The sequence below is a fragment of the Rhincodon typus genome, chromosome 16 (assembly GCF_021869965.1).
Source record: "Rhincodon typus isolate 14 chromosome 16, sRhiTyp1.1, whole genome shotgun sequence".
NCBI lineage: Eukaryota > Metazoa > Chordata > Chondrichthyes > Orectolobiformes > Rhincodontidae > Rhincodon > Rhincodon typus.
In genome coordinates this window covers 27720633-27739540 of record NC_063347.1, presented here as the reverse complement: position 1 = coordinate 27739540, position 18908 = coordinate 27720633, and the positions used below count along the sequence as shown (strand labels likewise).

Below are 18908 nucleotides of genomic sequence, written 5' to 3'. Positions count from 1 at the left end.
TTCTGACTTGCGTACAAGTCGACTTGCAAACAGATTCCAGAACGGAACTCATTCGCAACCCAGGGACTGCCTGCACAGCTCTACTCCTCTTCTTTTTACCTTCCATGGACAACTGAAGTTCAGTACAAGTACAGTCTTTCAGTCTTGCATACATAAAGACATGCAGAAATATGATCACATTCAAAACTTCTGAAATAGATTTTGCTGCAATAATTTGTTTTTAAATTAATCAATTGTTTATTTTTAACTCACAGTCCCATTTAATTGAATATCCATTGCAGCATTTATAAGTAACTGCCTATATCCTGATGCGTGAACTTGTTAGCTGTATGTATTTAAGTATCCCCAATGGGATTGCAGCAACATTTCTGGATTTAAATAAAAATTCAACAAATTTACAACGTTTCTCTTTATTCAGAATATTGTGAATGATCAAATATTCTATGCATATTCATACATTTCTGCAATTTTCCTCTTTATAATATTCAGCATCACTGGGCATATCATACAAAACGTGCATATTTAGAAAGCTGCAAATAACAGTTTGTGTTTAACTAAGAATAATTCTTGCTACAGTATTCCTCGCTTTTTGTGTGTGGAAATGAAGACCCACAGTAAAACAACAAATTGCTAATTTTAACAAATGAGCGTTTGAATTAAAACATTGATTGATATGGCAGTTATATAATTTGTTCTTGAATTTAAGGTGAGTTGAAGGTGATTTTCCATTCCATATCTATTTCTAATGGGATTTCAGCAACCAGTTGACATTTTAACACCGTAAACAGTCTGTGTACAGAAACAACTATTCACTAGTTTCCTTTATATTAAAGTCATGTACAAATGATATAGATAACTAAGAAAATACATTTATGGAACATAGAGTTAACAACTGACACAACAAAAGGTACTCCATGCTACATCAAACCTGCTGTTTTCAAGAGATTGTTTATTTAAAACTGTACACAAATAAGTTCAATCTCTTAAGGATAAGGCAAGGCTCAAAACAATCAATCACCAATGATGTATGCAAAGTGAATGGTTTAGTCTCACAGTTTATGGTTATCATAATGACAATACCTGTATATATTTTGCATAAGTTGCAAATTGTTTACCTAGTTCAGCTCTAACATTTACCTTCACTGTGGTTCCACGAAAAGTTTCGGTTTCTAATGTTTTGTGTAATTTAGGAGTTTTTCGCTGCTTGGCATTTCCTCTAAACTGTTGACATTCAGTTTATGATTCTTTCCTTCATTCAGCATGCCAAAGTTCTAATACTTGAGTTTCTGTCACGTCTGAGACAATGCAACAGTGAGAGGCAGCAGTTGAATCGCAAGGTAAGGGGTTAGACCAAGTGCACCTCCACATTCTCTTGCATTTTCCTGAAATTATTAATTTTATTTTTATGGTTACAAAAATTTTGACAAAATTATGACATAATCATAAGGCAATAATTTGCTGTTACCAATGGTTGATATTAATGTTCATACTTATGGTTCTATTTGTAGCCGTGCTGAGTCTCAGTGATGGTGAAGACATTGTCAAAGGTTATGCACATCCACCTCCAAAATTATCTACCTTAATCATTCACTGCTGAGACCTTCCTTCATGCCTATATCATCATCAGATCTCATGATTTCAATGATCTACTGGCTGGCCTAACGTCCTCCACTATATGCAGACATCAGCAAATTCAAAACTCTGTTGTCTAACTCCAATTCAATACTGAATCCCATTCACTTGACTTCACTGACTTGTGTTAGTTCCGAGTCAACTAACATATCAAGTTTAAAATTCTCATCCAAATATTTAAATTGCTTCCTAGTTTGGGTCTTTCTAATCACTGTAACCTTTTTCAATCTTAGAATTCCATCTCCCAAATTCTCTTTTCTTTTAGCATTAAAATTTTGTCCATATCTTTTCCCTTTACTCCATTAATAATGGCTGTGCCTTGAGTCTTCCGGGTTTCTTGCTTTATAAAAACCTCTCTAAACTAATATCTCTGCTCAAACGTTTGGTCATGCCTCTTAATGTCGTCTACATTGGTATGGTAAGTATTCTTCTTGTTAAACTCTACAAAATACCTTGGGAATTTTTTCACAAATTAATAACAAATAAAATTGATCACCTGTTTCTATCTCTGTACTATTAATTCTTAAGTGTTAATCTTTTAACTGCTTCTGAAACTACCTACAATGCTTTTGTTACCGTAAGGGTACATGTGTGTTTTTTGGTACAGAGAGAAAACACCTGTGCTGGGGTATTGATACTAACATTCTCTATGAGCTGGTTTCTGGTAAAGTACCTGGCTTCTGGTAAATGATCGTGTGGCCAAGTTACCTGGGAGATAAATATTAAAAGAGCGAAGGGTCAACAAGAATTTAAGTAGAAATTAAGAATTTAAGCAGAAAATAGATTCTGGGTGTGTCTCTAATCTTGAGCAAGTTTCTAAAACATTTTAGTTTTAGCTTTTCAACAATCTAGTTGTAAAGTATGGAACATCTCTGTCCGACAGAGTTCATTTAATATTCAGTGTATTGAGTAAAAGATTTTAATTATGGTTAATAGACGACTCCTGAGACTACATTAGACTTCAGGGATAATCAAGCTGAGAAGACAGGCAGAGAGTTTTAGATAAGGAACTTCAGAGTTAAAGAATATTAGAACCAAGAGAGTTTTGCCTCAGGTTGTTATACTCAAGACATTAGCTACACCTGTATTGAACTGGGAGCTACACCTGTGGGACAGTTGGAGGAGATCTGAAGAGAAACTGCGCTGGAGGTAAGAGAAATATCAATCCTTAGACAAATTTTTTGGAACAGTATTCAGACCAAGTGATTAGTCTTCCAAATTTTAACAAGTATTTGATTAGAGTTTTGGGGAAAGAGTCAAATGCATGTTAAAAGATTTCCAAGTTTCCCTCTGTGCCACACTACCCTAATGTGTAACTATAAAACTGTTCCTTCATTGTCCTGGGGACGAATTATTGGAAGTCTCTTCCCACAGCACTTGTGTATACCTATAATGCATGGACTGCTGCAATTTAAGAAAGCAACACAACACGTCCTCCAGGGCAAATAGGGATTGTAAATAAATGCGGGACTAGCCAGTGTACCCGTGTGCCATGAATTAATTAAAAAAAAGACTATGGGGAGTGGGTAGAGGATGTAGGTGGTCACCAGGATTGCAAAGGTTCACGTGGAGGGCGCGTAAAGCGACATAGCATGTCATAGATATGAGGAGTAAGTGGATGTGGGTATAGGGCATGAAATGGTATGGACGTCATAGATGAGGCTTGGGTAGTGTGCAGGGAATGTGGGAGGTCAGGGTGAAGGGTGAAATGATCTTGTCTTCTTTAATTTTACACACCGGAAACAATGCTGGATTCCTGATGTGGGTCTTTTGGCTAGCCCCCTTCACAACTGACAGCCTTCTCATTTCTACTGGAGTCACTCACCCTGACTTCTAATCCACCCTCTGCCTCAGACTGAAGATCAGAAATGTGGGCAACAATTTTCAAACAGCAGGTTTGCGGAGCAAGGAACTATCCTGACTCTGCAGGCCTGACAGGGAGTGAAAATCTAGCCCTCAAATATTACTTTTGTTGAAGAACAAAAGTTCTCATCATTTAGAATAGGCCAGATTTTTCATTCACTGGTGTGGCAATGGTGCTCAATATGGACTTCAAAGGAAGCTGCCCATAAAGATCTATCACTCTCTGATCATTGATTTTCCCTTTTGTAAACCATGTTAAATGTAACATCAAGAGGAGAACCTGAGCCACACAGCAGCATTGATTTCACAACCATGTAAACAATTGAAGTATTCAGGCACAGTGACCTTGGAGATTAAAATAATTCATTTTTTTTAGTTTCAGCTCATTAACTAAATAATGAATACAACTGGAGTTTGATAGCAGCTAAAAGATATATGTAATCATTTTAATTCATATTATAGAAAGTCTTCCTTTAAATGTATTATGCACCTACAGAAAGAAAAAGACAGATTCCTGACTCATTGAAAATAACAGCTTAACCGTTTCCTAAAAATAACTATTGTATAATTTGATTAATCAGCCTTAAGTATAGTTGCTTACTTCAGCATGGAATGGATGACAGGAATCTGGACGTCTTCTGATTTTCTGAGATCTAAGATGATCACATTTCTGTGATTCATTATGTTCACAGCAGTTAAGGAGCATCAGTTTAAAATATTGCATTTTTAGTCCATACTTTCAATTGTAGTGCAGCTGAAATGACTGGAAAATCATAGTAGGTCTCAAACTTAGAAATGTTTCATGAAACTGAAGACACACTCATTAATATAGCATCTCCTGAGCTCTCAATTTGTGAATGTCATTGTAATACTAAAATAGCAACTCAGACTTGTGATGTAGAGGTCATGTTACTAGGCTCGTAATTCAGATGCCTGGATGATTAAAATAAAGAAAATGAATTAACCTTCTATTATACAGTTTGAGAGTTTGCATTTTTTAAAATAAAATCTAGAAATTAAGGTGTTAACATTAAGAAAGTGACTACAAGGCAACTGAAGTATTCCAAAAACCTAACAGGTTTACGAACAGTAAGGGAAGGAAACTTCCTATTTTGGCCTGTTTGTTACTCTAATCTCACAGTTAATTCTAAATAGTGGAGAAATATTTGCTACTTTCCAGTGTAATGGAACCTTTCCAGAATCTAGTAAGTTTTAGGAAGTTAATACCAACACATTTACTACTTCATCAGCCACCTCTTTTAAGACCCTAGGATGAAGTCCATCAGGACCCAACTTGTCAGCCCAGCAGCTCCATCAGTTTGCTCAGTACCAATTTCCTAGTGATTATCATTTCACTATTTTCATTCTCTAATTGACCAAAACTCACTTTTCCTTTTTAGGTACTTGTAGAAACCCTTGCTATCCATTTTTACATTTCTCACCGGCTTTCTTTCATATTTTAATTTCTTTCTCCTGATTTACATTTTAGTCATTCTCTGCCATTTTTAATTTTCTGACCAATCAGTTGATCTGTTACTCATCTTTACACATTTATATGTTTTTTCTTCCTCCTGTTTGATCTTTTCCTTAACTTCTTTAAATAATGATGGCAGATGGGTCAACTTCTTAGAACTTTTCTTTATAGCAGGAATGTTTTGAAATACCTCCTTAAATATTTCTCTACAATTTATCTCCTAATCTAGTATCCCAATTTCCTTCATCTTGCTCTGATTTCTTACCTGCTCAGTTGCTCTTTATAAGTTTAAAGTAATATCTGAGACCCATTCTTTTCCCTCTAAAACCAGATGAAAATTCAATCATATTGTGGCTGCTGCTACCTGCGAAATCCTTCTTATCATTTGGCCGCTTGGTTAAATTGGGAGAGCTGTCCCACAAATTGGTCATATAGTCATACACTTTAAAGACAACGTCCCGGACATCACAATTTTCATTGAGGAAGGGTCACTGGACCCGAAACTTTTTCTCCTTCACAGATGCTGCCAGACCTGCTGAGCTTTTCCAGCAACTTTACTTTTGTTCCTGATTTACAGCATCCGCAGTTCTTTTGGTTTTTATCACAATTTTCATCTTCAGCTATGTCCTGTTCCGCTGGCGGGACAGGACAGATCCAGAAGAAGTCTGTATCCAGACCTCTGTATCAAGTGTGCTTGATTTTTCTTGATCGCATGTGGAGTGAGTCAAATTGGCTGAAGACTGATTTCTGAGATATTGAGACAGCATCAAGGGGTGGAGATGGATCATCTACTTGGCATTTCTGGTTGAAAATGTTTGTAAGGTCTTCAGCCCTGTCTTTTGCATCGACTTTCTGGGCTTCATCATCATTATGAGGATATTCATGGAACACACTCTTCAAATCAGTTGATTAACAATCCATCACTTTTCACAACAGAGCTTTGAGCTAAGTGATGGATCAGCTAATTCTATAGCACGTCGCTTCTGCTGTTTAACACATTTACTCCTAAGCTGCTTATGCTCTCCTACATTTTTCACTGAACCAGTATTGTTTGCTTAGCTTTATGGTAATGATAGAATGAGTGACAGGATAGGCCATGAGGCCAAAGATTGTGGTGGATTACAATTCTGCTGGCCTGTTTAAGTGCCAATTGGATGTTCAATTTTGAACTATGAGACCTGTTCGAAATCTATCCTATTTGGCATTCTGGTAAGTGCATACAGCACAATGGACAGTAACCGCAATGTGAAGTCAGTGTGACAGTACTGTGCATTTAACAGATGTGTTCTGTCCTGTTTCTCTATAAGAGGGGTATTGTCACCAAGGTGCAGAAATGTCTCCTTCAGACAGGGAGAACTTTGAGTAAGTTCTCCCTGGATGTTTTTTACAAAATTGAGATGGAATAATTATGAGTGGGTGGGGTCAGGGCTCACACAGACCCAGGGAGACTCTTAGTTTTGCTTTCAGTTATTTGCTAGCTGTTTTGCTGAATTGTGTTTTTGTCAAGGGTGTGTTTATGGGATGCTGCCTATATTGGAACAGTTGATGATTAATGGTTAAATAATATATCAAATTGTTAAGTATTTCAATGGAGTAAAGTTATGCCAATTCTTCCTTTGTTGTATTCTAACTGTGTTGTAAGACTAAAGTGTACTTTGATTGAAGCTTAGTGGTGGACCAATTGAATTAAATCTGGAACACAGCACATCACACTTCCCTTTTAAAAAATATAAAAGTTAGGGTCTAGGCTATCTTCTGAATAAACGTTAGGAGATCTGTTCTGGTCCATAACATAGTGCCTCGTCTCCATAATGTCATTCCTATCAATATTGTCAAGTGCAGATGCATTTGCAACAGATACATTGGTACTGATGAGGTCAAGTAGTTTTTACAGCGCGTGTTGGTTTTCTCATCATTAGTCCTAGGCTGACAGATATGTCCAGCAGGTCTCAGCGAGCTCAGTCAGTAGTGCTGCTACAAAGCCACACTTGATGAGGGGCATTTAAATGCCTTAACTATTCGGTATAGTTTGTGCTCTTGCTATGTTCTCTGCCTCTTCCAAGTGGTATTCAACATGGAGCACTGATACATCAGGTGAGGGATGCCAATAGCAGAAGATTTTCTTGCCCATGTTTGATCTAATAATGAGCCTTAGTCTGGAGTCAATGCTGAGGATTCCAGGACTACATCCTTCTGACTGCATATTATTGCACCACTGGTGTCCTGCTGGTCATGCAAGCCATACCTGGGAATGGTTATGGAGGATGCAGCACAAGAAATGTAATGGAACAAACTCCCAGCCACATCCTAGAAAGCCTAGATATCATTCACTGCAGCCAGATCATTCAATAGTCTGAGGCAGAGATAGAGGAAAATTTACACTATAGTGATTTTCAAATTTCTAAACCGAGCACATTAGGAAAACATATTACTCAAACTAAACATAAACGGAATTAAATAAATTGACATGAACAAATCAAGGACAGAACCATACCTGCTTGGGAGACTTCCAAAGTAACTACATAACAGTGTGGCTGCTGCCAAATTACACACACATTATGCCCTATAAATAGATAGATATTATTTTGAGATGTTCTTATAATACACCTGCTTTGCTGCTTTTGCTGGTTGGAAAGTATTCATTCATAAAATTAAATGCTTTCTAAAAACAGATAAACCCAATCAAATATATTAAAGGATATACATTATTTCTATAGGGTCCATTGTAATTGGTCCAATAGGGCAATCACAGCTGGCGTCTACAACAACCATGAAGAGGTTACTGCTTGGAATCTGTTGGATGACAAATGACCTGCAACAAACATAAAAGGAATACATTATTTACCCAAAAATTTGTCATGAAATGATCTCAATTTCCTTTCACATTCACCACAATATGCAACTTAAACAGGTAGTGCAGTTAAAGTGCATTTTTGTATTTGTAAAAACCATTAGACCATAAGAATTAGGAACAGAAGTGGGCCATTCAGCCCCCTAAACTTGCTCTGGCATTCAATAGGATCATGGCTGATTGAACATTCATCACGTCCATTTTCCTGCATTTTCCCAATAACTCTAGATACCCCTAATGATCAGAATTGGTCTATCTCAACCTCAAATATACACTAGGACTCTGCTTCCTATAGCTCTCTGTGGCAAAAAAATTCCAAATATTCACAACCGTCTGAGAGAAGAAATTCCTCCTCATCTCAGTGTTAACTTAGTACTTCTACATTCTGAGACTATGCCCTCTGGTCTTAGATTCCCTCATGAGGGGAAACATCCTCCCAGAATTTACCCTGTCAAGCTCCCTAATAATCCTGTATGATTTGATGAAATCATCTCTCATTCTTCTAAACTCCAGTGAGTAGAATCCTAACCTGTTTAGCCTTTGTCATCAGACAATCCCTCCATATCAGGGGTCATCCTAGCCTTAGAGTCATACAGCATGGAAGCAGATCCAACTAGTCTGTGTTGACCATGTTCCCAAACTAAACTAGTCCCACCTGCCTGCATTTTACCCACATCCCTCCAAACCTTTCCTTATCCAAATTTTTTTTAATGTTCTAACCGCACCAGCTTCCACCACTTCCTCTGGCAGTTTATTCCAAACACTAACCACTCTCTGTGTAAAAAGTTGCTCTCATGTCATAGAGTCATAGAGAATGGAAACAGACCCTTTGGGCCAACTAGTCCATGCCAAATATAATCCCAAACTAAACTAGTCCCATCTGCCTGTTCCTGGTCCATGTCCCTCCAAACCTTTGCTATTAATGTATTTATCCAAATGTCTTTTAAACATTGTGTTGTACCCACATTCACCACTTCCTCAGGAAGTTCATTCGACACACAAACCACCCTCTATGTAAAAAAATTGTCCCTCATGTCTTTTTTAAATCTTTCTCCTCTCACCTTAAAAATGTGCCTCCTGGTCTTGAAATCCCCCAGCTTAGGGAAAAGACAACGAACATTAACTCTGTCTATACCCCTCATTATTCCTTTTTAAATCTTACTCCTCTCACCTTAAAAATATGCCCAGTTTTGAACTCTCCCACCTTATAGAAAAGACGTTTGCTATTCACCTTATCTATGCCCCTCATGATCTTATAAACTTCTATAAGGTTACCCCTCAACCTCCTATGTTCCAGTGAACAAAGTTCCAGCCGACCCAGCCTAATTTTATAACTCAAATCCTCCATTCCTGGAACATCCTGGAAAATCTTTTCTGAACCCTCTCCAGTTTAATAACATCCTTCCTATAACAGGATGACCAGAACTGCACACTGTATTCCAGAAGATGCCTCACCAACATCTTGTACAACCTCAGCATGATGTCCCAACTCCCATACTCAAAGATCTGAGCAATGAAGGCAATCGTGCTAAGCACCTTCTTAACCACCCTATCTACCTGTGATGCAAATTTCAACGAATTATGCACCTGAACCCTTAGATCTCTTTGTTCTACAACACTACCCAGGGCCCAACCGTGAATTGTATAAGTCTTGCCCTTGTTTGTTTTACTAGAATGCAATATCTCTCATTTATCCAGATTTAACTCCATCTACCACTCCTCAGCTTATTGACCCAATTGATCAATGTCTCTTTGTAATCTTAGTTAACCTTTTTCACTGTCCACTATACCACTGACATCTGCAAATTTATTAACCATCTCTTCTATATTCTCATCCAAATAGAAATGACTAAAGTGGACCCAGTACCGATCCTGTGGGACACTGTTGGTCGCAGGCTTCCATTCCAAAAAACAACTCTCCACCACCACCCTCTGTCTCCTGCCGTAAAGCCAATTTTGTATCCAATTAGCAAGCTCACCCTGATTCCCAATTGATCTAACTTTACTAATTAGTCAATCCTGTGGAACCTTATCAAAAATCCAAATAAACAATGTCTACCGCTCTTCCCTCACCAATCTTTTTGGTCATTTCTTCAAAAAACTCATTCAAGTTTGTGAGACACGATTTCCTTCACACAAAACCATTCTGACTATCCCGAATCGTTCCTCGCCTCTCGCAAAGCATGAAAATTCACTCTTTCATCATCACCTCCAACAACTTACCCACCACTAATGTGGTCTGTTGTTTCCAGGCTTCCCCTCACAGCCTTTCTTAAATAATGGCACAACATTAGCCACCTTCCAGTCCTCTGGCACCTCACCAATGGTTATAGATAATACCAAATAGTTCTGCTAGTGGTCCTGCAAATTCCTCCCTAACTTCCCAGAATGTCCTGGGATCCACTTAATCAGGTCCCGGAGATTTAACCACCTTTACGTTCTCTAAGACCTCCAGCGCTTCCTCTTCTGAAATGTGAACTGTTTTCAAACCATCAATATTTATTTCCCTGAGTTGTCTAGCCTCGATTTCTTTCTTCACAGTAAAAACTGAAGCAAAATCTTCAGTCAATATCTCTCCCATCTTCTGAGGTTCAACACAAAGATGATCTTGTTGACTTTAAGGAGCCCTACTCTCTCTCTAGTGAACCTTCTTTGAACTGCTTCAAATGAAATGATACTTTTCCTGAAATAAGGGGACCAAAATTGCGCCCAGTACTCCAGACGTGGTGTCGTCAGCACCTTGTACAATGATAGTAAGACATCCCTACTCTGATACTCCAAACCCCTTGAAATAAAGGGCCAGCATCCCATTAGCCTTGCTGATTACTTGCTGCGCCTGTGTGTTAGCTTTACTAATTGATAACCTAAGATAGGCTGAATTTTCAAACTAAAACCCATACCATAGGTAAACTACTTCCTAATTATTCTGAACTTGCTCCTTTCCCAAGAAGAACTGATCTTAGATCTAACCTCATCTCGGTCTTCTGCAAACTGATGCCAAAAGCTTTCCCTAAGCAAAGAAAATCAATTTCTGATTCTTCTAATCCAAATACAAGCTAATACTTTTCAATGTTTGCCCTCTTCAATTGTAAAACTAACAATGCTAACAAATTCCAATTATCACTCCAAGAACTGCTCTCTCACACATACTGACTCCAGAAAGACTGACAGGTTAACAATTAAATCCCTTCATATACACAGACTAAAAGTCACATGCCACTGGTTCAGAATCCAAGCTCTAAAGTAAATTATGCTGATATATACAGATATACTTGAAAAACAAACTGATAAGACTGAAATTCACCTATTAGCCTCAAAATCAATTACCACTAAATGTTTCTGTTTATGAACCACATGTAAGAATCACTTCTTTTATCTTCCAAACTTTCCCGTCATCCTTTAATGATGATATACTCCTTCTGGGATTTCTCTTTACGTTAACCCCCATGTGAAATTTTTCAGATACACATTGACAAGATTTAACTGTTCCATGTTCACATGTTACATAATAACTAAGAATCACATGTTACATAATAACTAAGAATCACAACATTTCAGATACTAAGATTCACTTGTCATATTTGAAAGTTTGCATGTGAATTGAGGTCAATGATAATTGCAATGTTTCATTTATACAGACGGCATTTTGTGTACCATAGGTCAAATGTCAAGCTCAAGTTTCTGAGAATTTCAATTAATAAGCAGTACAAAGAACAAAGAACAAAGAAAATTACAGCACAGGAACAGGAACTTCAGCCCTCCAAGCCTGCGCCGATCCAGATCCTCTATCTAAACCTGTTGCCTATTTTCCAAGGATCTATATGCCCATTCATGTATCTGTCCAGATACATCTTTAATGACGCTATCATGCCCGCCTCTACCACCTCCGCTGGCAACGCATTCCAGGCACCCACCACCCTCTGCGTAAAGAACTTTCCACGCATATCTCCCTTAAACTTTTCCCCTCTCACCTTGAAATTGTGACCCCGAGTAATGCAGTCCCCCACTCTGGGGAAAAAGCTTCTTGCTATCCACCCTGTCTATACCCGTCATGATTTTGTAGACCGCAATCAGGTCCCCCCTCAACCTCCGTCTTTCTAATGTAAATAATCCTAATCTACTCAACCTCTCTTCATAGCTAGCGCCCTCCATACCAGGCAACATCCTGGTGAACCTCCTCTGCACCCTCTCCAAAGCATCCACATCCTTTTGGTAATGTGGCGACGAGAACCGTACGCAGTATTCCAAATGTGGTCGAACCAAAGTCCTATACAACTGCAACATGACCTGCCAACTCTTGTACTCAATACCCCGTCCGATGAATGAAAGCATGCCGTATACCTTCTTGACCACTCTATCGACCTGCGTTGCCACCTTCAGGGTACAATGGACCTAAACACCCAGATCTCGCTGTGTATCAATTTTCCCCAGGGCTTTTCCATTTACTGTATAGTTCGCTCTTGAATTGGATCTTCCAAAATGCATCACCTTGCATTTGCCTGGATTGAACTCCATCTCCATTTCTCCGTCCAACTCTCCAATCTACCTATATTCTGCTGCATTCTCCAACAGTCCCCTTCACTATCTGCTACTCCACCAATCTTAGTATCAGTAACAGTAAAAGTAAGTCTTCAAATGTTTTGCTATTAATGTATGCTAATTAAGTTAATGAATCAAGGCCGTAACAAGTTGTAAAAGTCATATTCCGATATCCTCAGTTTAGTCAATGAAAACAGTCAACTGTGGAATCTAACAAGGAATTACAGCATCCTATTCTTATTCAGTGTAACAATATAAAACCTCTGATTCAAACAAGATAAATTGGTACAAAAACAGAAATCACTGGAAAATCTCAGCTGGTCTGGCAGTATCTGTGGAGAAAATCAGTTAATGTTCCTTCTGAGGAAGGGTCATTGGACCCAGAGCATTAACTCTGATTTCTCTCCACAGATACTGCCAGACCTGCTGAGCTTTTTGATTAATTTCTGTTTTTATTTCTGATTTCCAGCGTCTGCAGTTTTTTTTTGATTTTTAGTAAGGTATATTGGTAAATATATTTATGACATTGTCAGAATCCAACTATATTTGGAGAGCTCCTGTGACGAAGTGTGTCTGTAAAAATGTCCATGAGTAAATAGTTCTTGATTATCTGCAGGTAAATAAGGAAATGACAATACTGCAACTTGTACAATAGCTATACAAATAATTTGTACGTTGTGTGTCAGTTATCAAGATAATAAGCACATGGATAACTCTCATTTTTCCTTCCTAGACTTCAATTCTAGCCTTTCTACATAGCTAAGTGAGAAACAGTCAGTGAAAGGAGAATCCATAGACCCTATTGCATTACGATTGTTCCTTTTTAGATTGTTTTCATGGAAAAGATGTGCCATTGTGGGTTAGAGGGTAAATAGAGTGGATCATCAGGGGTTCTTTCTGGTCAAAGTAGTGCTAGTTTATGTTCAATAAAGAGCCAAATCTGCTTCAGAGATCTCTGTTCCCAACCTAACCAGGCCTGTATTGGCGCTTAGGCCCTTGTCTGTTCATGTTTCATTTCATAATGATTTTCATTGTTAGACTGTGTAGAACTTACAGATGTTGGAGTGAAGAATGAAAATGGACCACTAATAGAGCTCGGCTGGGTGAGGTGAGTGGCAAGTGAGTGAAAATCACTGCTATGAAGGAAGGGATGTGAACAGAGCTGGGGGTGAAAGAAAAGAGTTACAGTTTGAAGAAGGGAGGTATTCGAATGTTGAATCTGAAGACAGCTGGTAGACACTAAAACATGATTCTGTAATTTACATCCAATAGATGCAGCAGAATACTGTACTCAAAACATTTATTCGTAAAGGAGACATAGTGTGAGTGTGAGACTGGAAATATTAAAACACTGACGAAGGTCCCTGGAAGAAGAACTGTAATCTCAGGCAATGAGATTAAAATGATTAAGGCTGGAAAGAGGTGAGTAAACTACTAGAAAAATAAAATTAGGTGAATCCTGATAGCATTACTTTCCTAAAACCAATCAGATCATTGTAAGAATACGGGCATGAGTTTCATGTTTCACACAGAACAATGCAATTATTGAGAAAGGTGATAAGGAATCAGCCATGTGATCTTTGCAGATCAATCAGTTCTCTAAAGGCAAAACAGACTGACAAGCCAATTGGACAGCTCACCTAAAACTCACATCAACATTTTTAAAAATGTTGGTTGATCATGATCTTCACGAAAAGGAATGACCCATTATGACATCACCACCTCAACTTCAAGTGAGCAATGTTTATGTGAATGTATTATTGATTAATATGCCTCTCAATTATTGGGCTAAACAATTAAAGGAAAAAGACATAAGGTGGGAAAATATACACTTTGAATATGCAGTAAGGTAAATGCAAAGTTGCTATAGTCCTACTGAACCAGAGGGCTGCTCTTTCAGAGAGAAATGACTGATGTTGGTTTAACCTGAGGGTCACCACGCCTCAGGTGAGGGGAGAGGTTGAGAAGGAAAATCCTACATGGTAACCTCAGCTGATGTACGAATTAAAACCATGCTGTTAGCCTCAGTTTGCATCGCAAGCTAGCTATCCAGCTAACTGAGCTATCAACACCCATGATATGCAGGAATAAAGCTATATAGATGACCAAATTAAATAATCTTGGTTTTATTATTGTTTGCAGTTAAAGAAATGAGCTTCTGTAAATTTGCTGAGGCCTTTTTTTCTTTACTTCTGATGTTAAAGGATATAGAATGCACCTTACCAAGCCGATTATTATATATTAACTTTTAAATTACCAAATTTTATCAACTTCTGTAGTTAATATAAAGCTAATAAAAACGAAAGGAAACAAACAAATTTGCTTTCACTTTGAGCCCTTCAGCATCTTAGGATGTTCCAAAGCATCTGAGTGCCAATTACATCATTTTGAATTGTGGCCACAATTGTAAAGTAGTGAAAGATGACAGCCAAATTGCATAGAATAAGAAAGGCCCCACAAACAAAAATGAGATACATAAACAAATAAATCTATTTTATGGTGTTGTAGATTGAATGATAACTTATACAAGTCACCAGGGGAGAAATCTCCAGGTTTTCTTTGAATAGTAATGTGGGATCTTTTACACTGACCTGAGAAAGCGGAATTAACATTGATTTAACATCTTATCTAAAATACAGCAACTCAAAGTGGAGAGAATCTCCAAGAAGATTATGCATATTGACACAGACATCAAGTTTCTACTGAAATGCAAAAAAGCACAAAGATCCCAAAAGGACTACTTATAAATTCTATGTTTTGTGTGCTTCTTTCTCACTTCACCTGAAGAAGGGGCTAGGCTCCAAAAGCTTGCGTTTTCAAATAAACCTGGTGTCATGTGATTTCTGACCATCTTCACAGTGCAACACTCTACTCCTTTAGTACTGTGATGAAGGTTCAGTTGGAATTATATGCTTAAGTCTGGAGATGGTCTTGCATCTATGACTTACCAACTCAGAAGATTGCTTCACTATGCTAAGGTTGTCACACGCATAGTACACATGATGTTCTTAAAGTCTACTCTCAAAGTAACAAACCTTACAAGGGATTCCATTTGAAGCATCAGTTCAGAAATACCATTACATTGAAATCAAATAAAACTTCACCACCAGATATTATAAAGCTGTGTATGAAAATCTGCTCCTTAGCTTCAGCCAATATAACTCTTGTCTAGTTGCCAGGAAGTATATAAGCAGTTGTCAGGTGGAAACACTAACAGACCTTTCTTTATCCCTCCCCCAACTGGAAAACAAGTTACACAGCTCAGCGAGAGTAGGAACAGAGCAAGCTGAGGGATTTCACTGGTATCTCTAGGCACAATATGTTCTGAGGTGTACACGACAATGGTGCCTATTACCGCAAATATCACTGAGCAGGAGTGCCAGAGGCCTCAAAGCCCGCGAGGATACCTTCACTTCATAAATAATGATATAACTTTATGTTAAACTTCATTGGAGTAAATCCTTTGTGACATCATCTCTAAAATGGATCAATTGTAAGAGAACATTAGTGATTTGTACCAATCATTCCAATCTTTGTACACAATTTTGTGTGGCTGTTTTAAAATTGACCTCTAATTCTTTCATCACTGCTTTCCAGCTGACTGATAGCTGTATTTTCATATCTTCAAAGACTCCACTATGTGAAATAATCATGCTTCAAAGATTTGGCTGACATTTGGTGGATTCAAATTCCAGTTAAGGGAAGCTAGATGAGGGCCAGGAGATGGAGATCGGGGTGGCAAAACGTGGAAGCTTCAAAGCTGTACTTTTAGCTTTGAACTTCACTAAAATATATGAAGCTTCCAGACTTCTTGACATCATTAGCACAACATCTTGTGAAAGATAATGCATCAGATTAACCCCAAACTCTTTGTACCATACTCAATAAAATTTGTACTATTTGGCTGTGTTTCAAAACTTGACATGTCGCTCTTTACTCAATTTGGATTAATTGGAACTAACTTGTCAGGAAATTCCTTTAGTCACATATATATCACCCCATTTGAGATTCATTTCACATATGATTAAAATTGAAATAAGACAGTTAATGAATCAAATTTGAATGGTAATTCTTAAATCTCCAAACGTATCCATTCAGAGAGCAGTTAAAGCAGTATTGCAAAAAGTAAATGTGTTATCTAACTTATCTGACTAATCAAGATATAGAGATTGATAACCACGATTGCATGAAAGAGAAATTTAATGAAGTATTCAAACTACCTGCAATCATCTGTCTGTAAAAGAAAACAAGTCTGTGGCTTAAACCTGTTAATATCCTAAACTGGGCAGTCTCCCTGTGCCTCATGTGATAAATTCAGTTAAGTTGCATATTCATTTGCTGCTGCTGAGGCCTGGCGATTAATCTGTGAGACAAGTGAGTGTTGGCTAGCAACAGTCTTTATTACTGCTCCTTCAAAAGTCCTGTAAGGTTTACAGCCTCTGTTTTTGACAATCATCCAGTGGTGGGGCCATGAACCAATTCCAGTTCAGCTGCTGAAGACCCAGAAATACCCAGAACTTGGAAGGGCAGAATGATAGTCACTTGCTGTAAGCAAATTTAACAACCTGTCTTAGAAATGGGCCCATGATGCTGAATTCAGATGTTTGCAGAAGGAAACAACAGTAAAAAATGCAAATGACATATGGTCTGACATGTCTTAGCTAGTTCAAAATGGAGTTCCAGTACAATAAACAAGTTGATGTGCAAGTATTACCAGATTTTTTTTACTGGTTTTGCCTCTGTGCTTTTATTTGAAGAATGGTTGATTTAAATGCATTTTAGGTTAAAATAAGCAAATGAGGTTTTCTAACTCTCAGCTTACTAAAAGAAATGAATAAATAATGTTACATGAGATTGAATGATGCAGGAACACTTCAACCTTTATTCTTTCTCAAAATGAAAAATGTTATCTCAATATTGTCATGTTTTGAGTGCTTTCTGATGCTAAGTATCCTATTACCTCAGAAAACTAACACAGAAAGCCCAAATCATTTCTTGCAGCTTTATTATTTCTAGAATGTTTAGGTGAATATATGACCTTAGGCAATTAATTCTTAAAATCTTTTTTCATGCTGATTAGATAGCAGTGATAATATTGTGTTTGATATTACAATTTACAAAGCTAATTTATGGCACTCTTCAAGATCAATTTCCTGTATTTGCTTATGCAACAAATGGCTCCAGCTTCACTGTCATGCTTTATGATGTAATCTGAATCCCTTGCTTGTGTTACAGTAGAACTGCAGATGAATGTGTTCCTAATCTAAATTCAGAATATCCTGAGCAAGCATAGCACTTAAATACAAAATCCGGATGTCAGCGCAAAACTATTTGTATTCTGCATAGGTACCATGCATACAAGAGTATCAATGATTCGTATGTTTGGCTGAAATTCCTCCTTTCATTAGTTATCCGTAGCATTAAAAGGTGCTGCCTAAAACAAAAGCCCACTAAAATAATGGAGAGAAATTGTGAGGCAGACTCACTGGGAGAGAAATTCAAATGACTAAATAGGGCAGTGTGAGACGAATGCATGCCAGAAGACATTAGGCCCACCAGAGTGCACCTAAAGTGCAGCCTCTTCAGTTGTGGACTCAGTCAAAATAAACCCTTCTGATCATACAACTTCCTTTTATAAGTGCTCCCTATAGGAGCCTGGATTAACAATTTATGTCTCCCAGGTCTACTCAGTATGGCAACATGAACAACAGACATTTGTGTGGAGCATTTTACAAAGCTAGTGACTGTAGCCTTCTGTTGGGAGACAGAATGAGGCTATACTGCACTAATTTGAAACAGAATTACGTCCCAAACTTTTCTATAGAGCTTGTTACCAGATGTTGCCCAGTAGTGTCACCTACAGAGAGATACAAGGGTTGGATGCAATTGTGAGAGGGCTCAGGAGTCAGGGGAAGAGCTGTAGGGAAGGGGAATAGAGAAGTCAAATGGAAGTTGGGTGAGAGGGAAAACAACTGAGGAATGCAGTGTCAGGAGGAATGAGAAATTCAGGGCAAAGACTGTAGAATGAGGGAATCAGGAAGAGAATGTGGAGAATGAAGAATTTTGGAAAAGAGAGGAATTGGCCTCCAGTGAAAAAGATTAAGGAATGGGGGACTTGGAACGGGTGAAAAGGAAATAAGAGACTTGGGAGATAGGACATAGGAGATGGGGGCTCAGATGGATTAAAGCCTGGGAACTGGGATTTCTGTATGAAAGGAGATAGGGAATGGAGGACTTAGAAAGGGAAAGAATAGTGAATGTGAGACAGAAATTGAGAATGGGGTGTCAGGGCAAGAGTATGGGACTGGAGAATGGTGGTTCAAACAATTGACAATCTAGGGAATAGTGGCTCAGAGGGGAGAAGGGTAGACCGGTCTTTGGGACAGAAGGAATGGAATATGGGAGGGGGAGTGTAGGAACTCAGGGTAGACTGTGAGAGCCTGGCGATTGGGATCCAGGCGTTGGGCTTTAGGAAAGAGGACTTATGGAAAAAGAGCATGGGAGGAAGATAGAGCAAGTGGAATAGGTGCAATGGTGGAGAGTTACTCA

General features: G+C 38.2%; 1 protein-coding gene across 1 annotated transcript in view; it reads right to left on the bottom strand.

Annotated features, from left to right (window-relative positions):
- Positions 1–1289: 1289 nt before the first annotated feature.
- The window catches only part of cacna2d3a (calcium channel, voltage-dependent, alpha 2/delta subunit 3a), a 791006-nt gene continuing 773387 nt past the window's right edge, over positions 1290–18908 (bottom strand). The window contains exons 35-37 of the mRNA XM_048606724.1: positions 7672–7781; positions 4097–4179; positions 1290–1382 (exon numbers count right to left, since the gene is read on the bottom strand). Of these exons, the coding sequence (XP_048462681.1) occupies positions 1290–1382; positions 4097–4179; positions 7672–7781 (286 nt within the window). The remainder of the gene's footprint in view (positions 1383–4096; positions 4180–7671; positions 7782–18908) is intronic.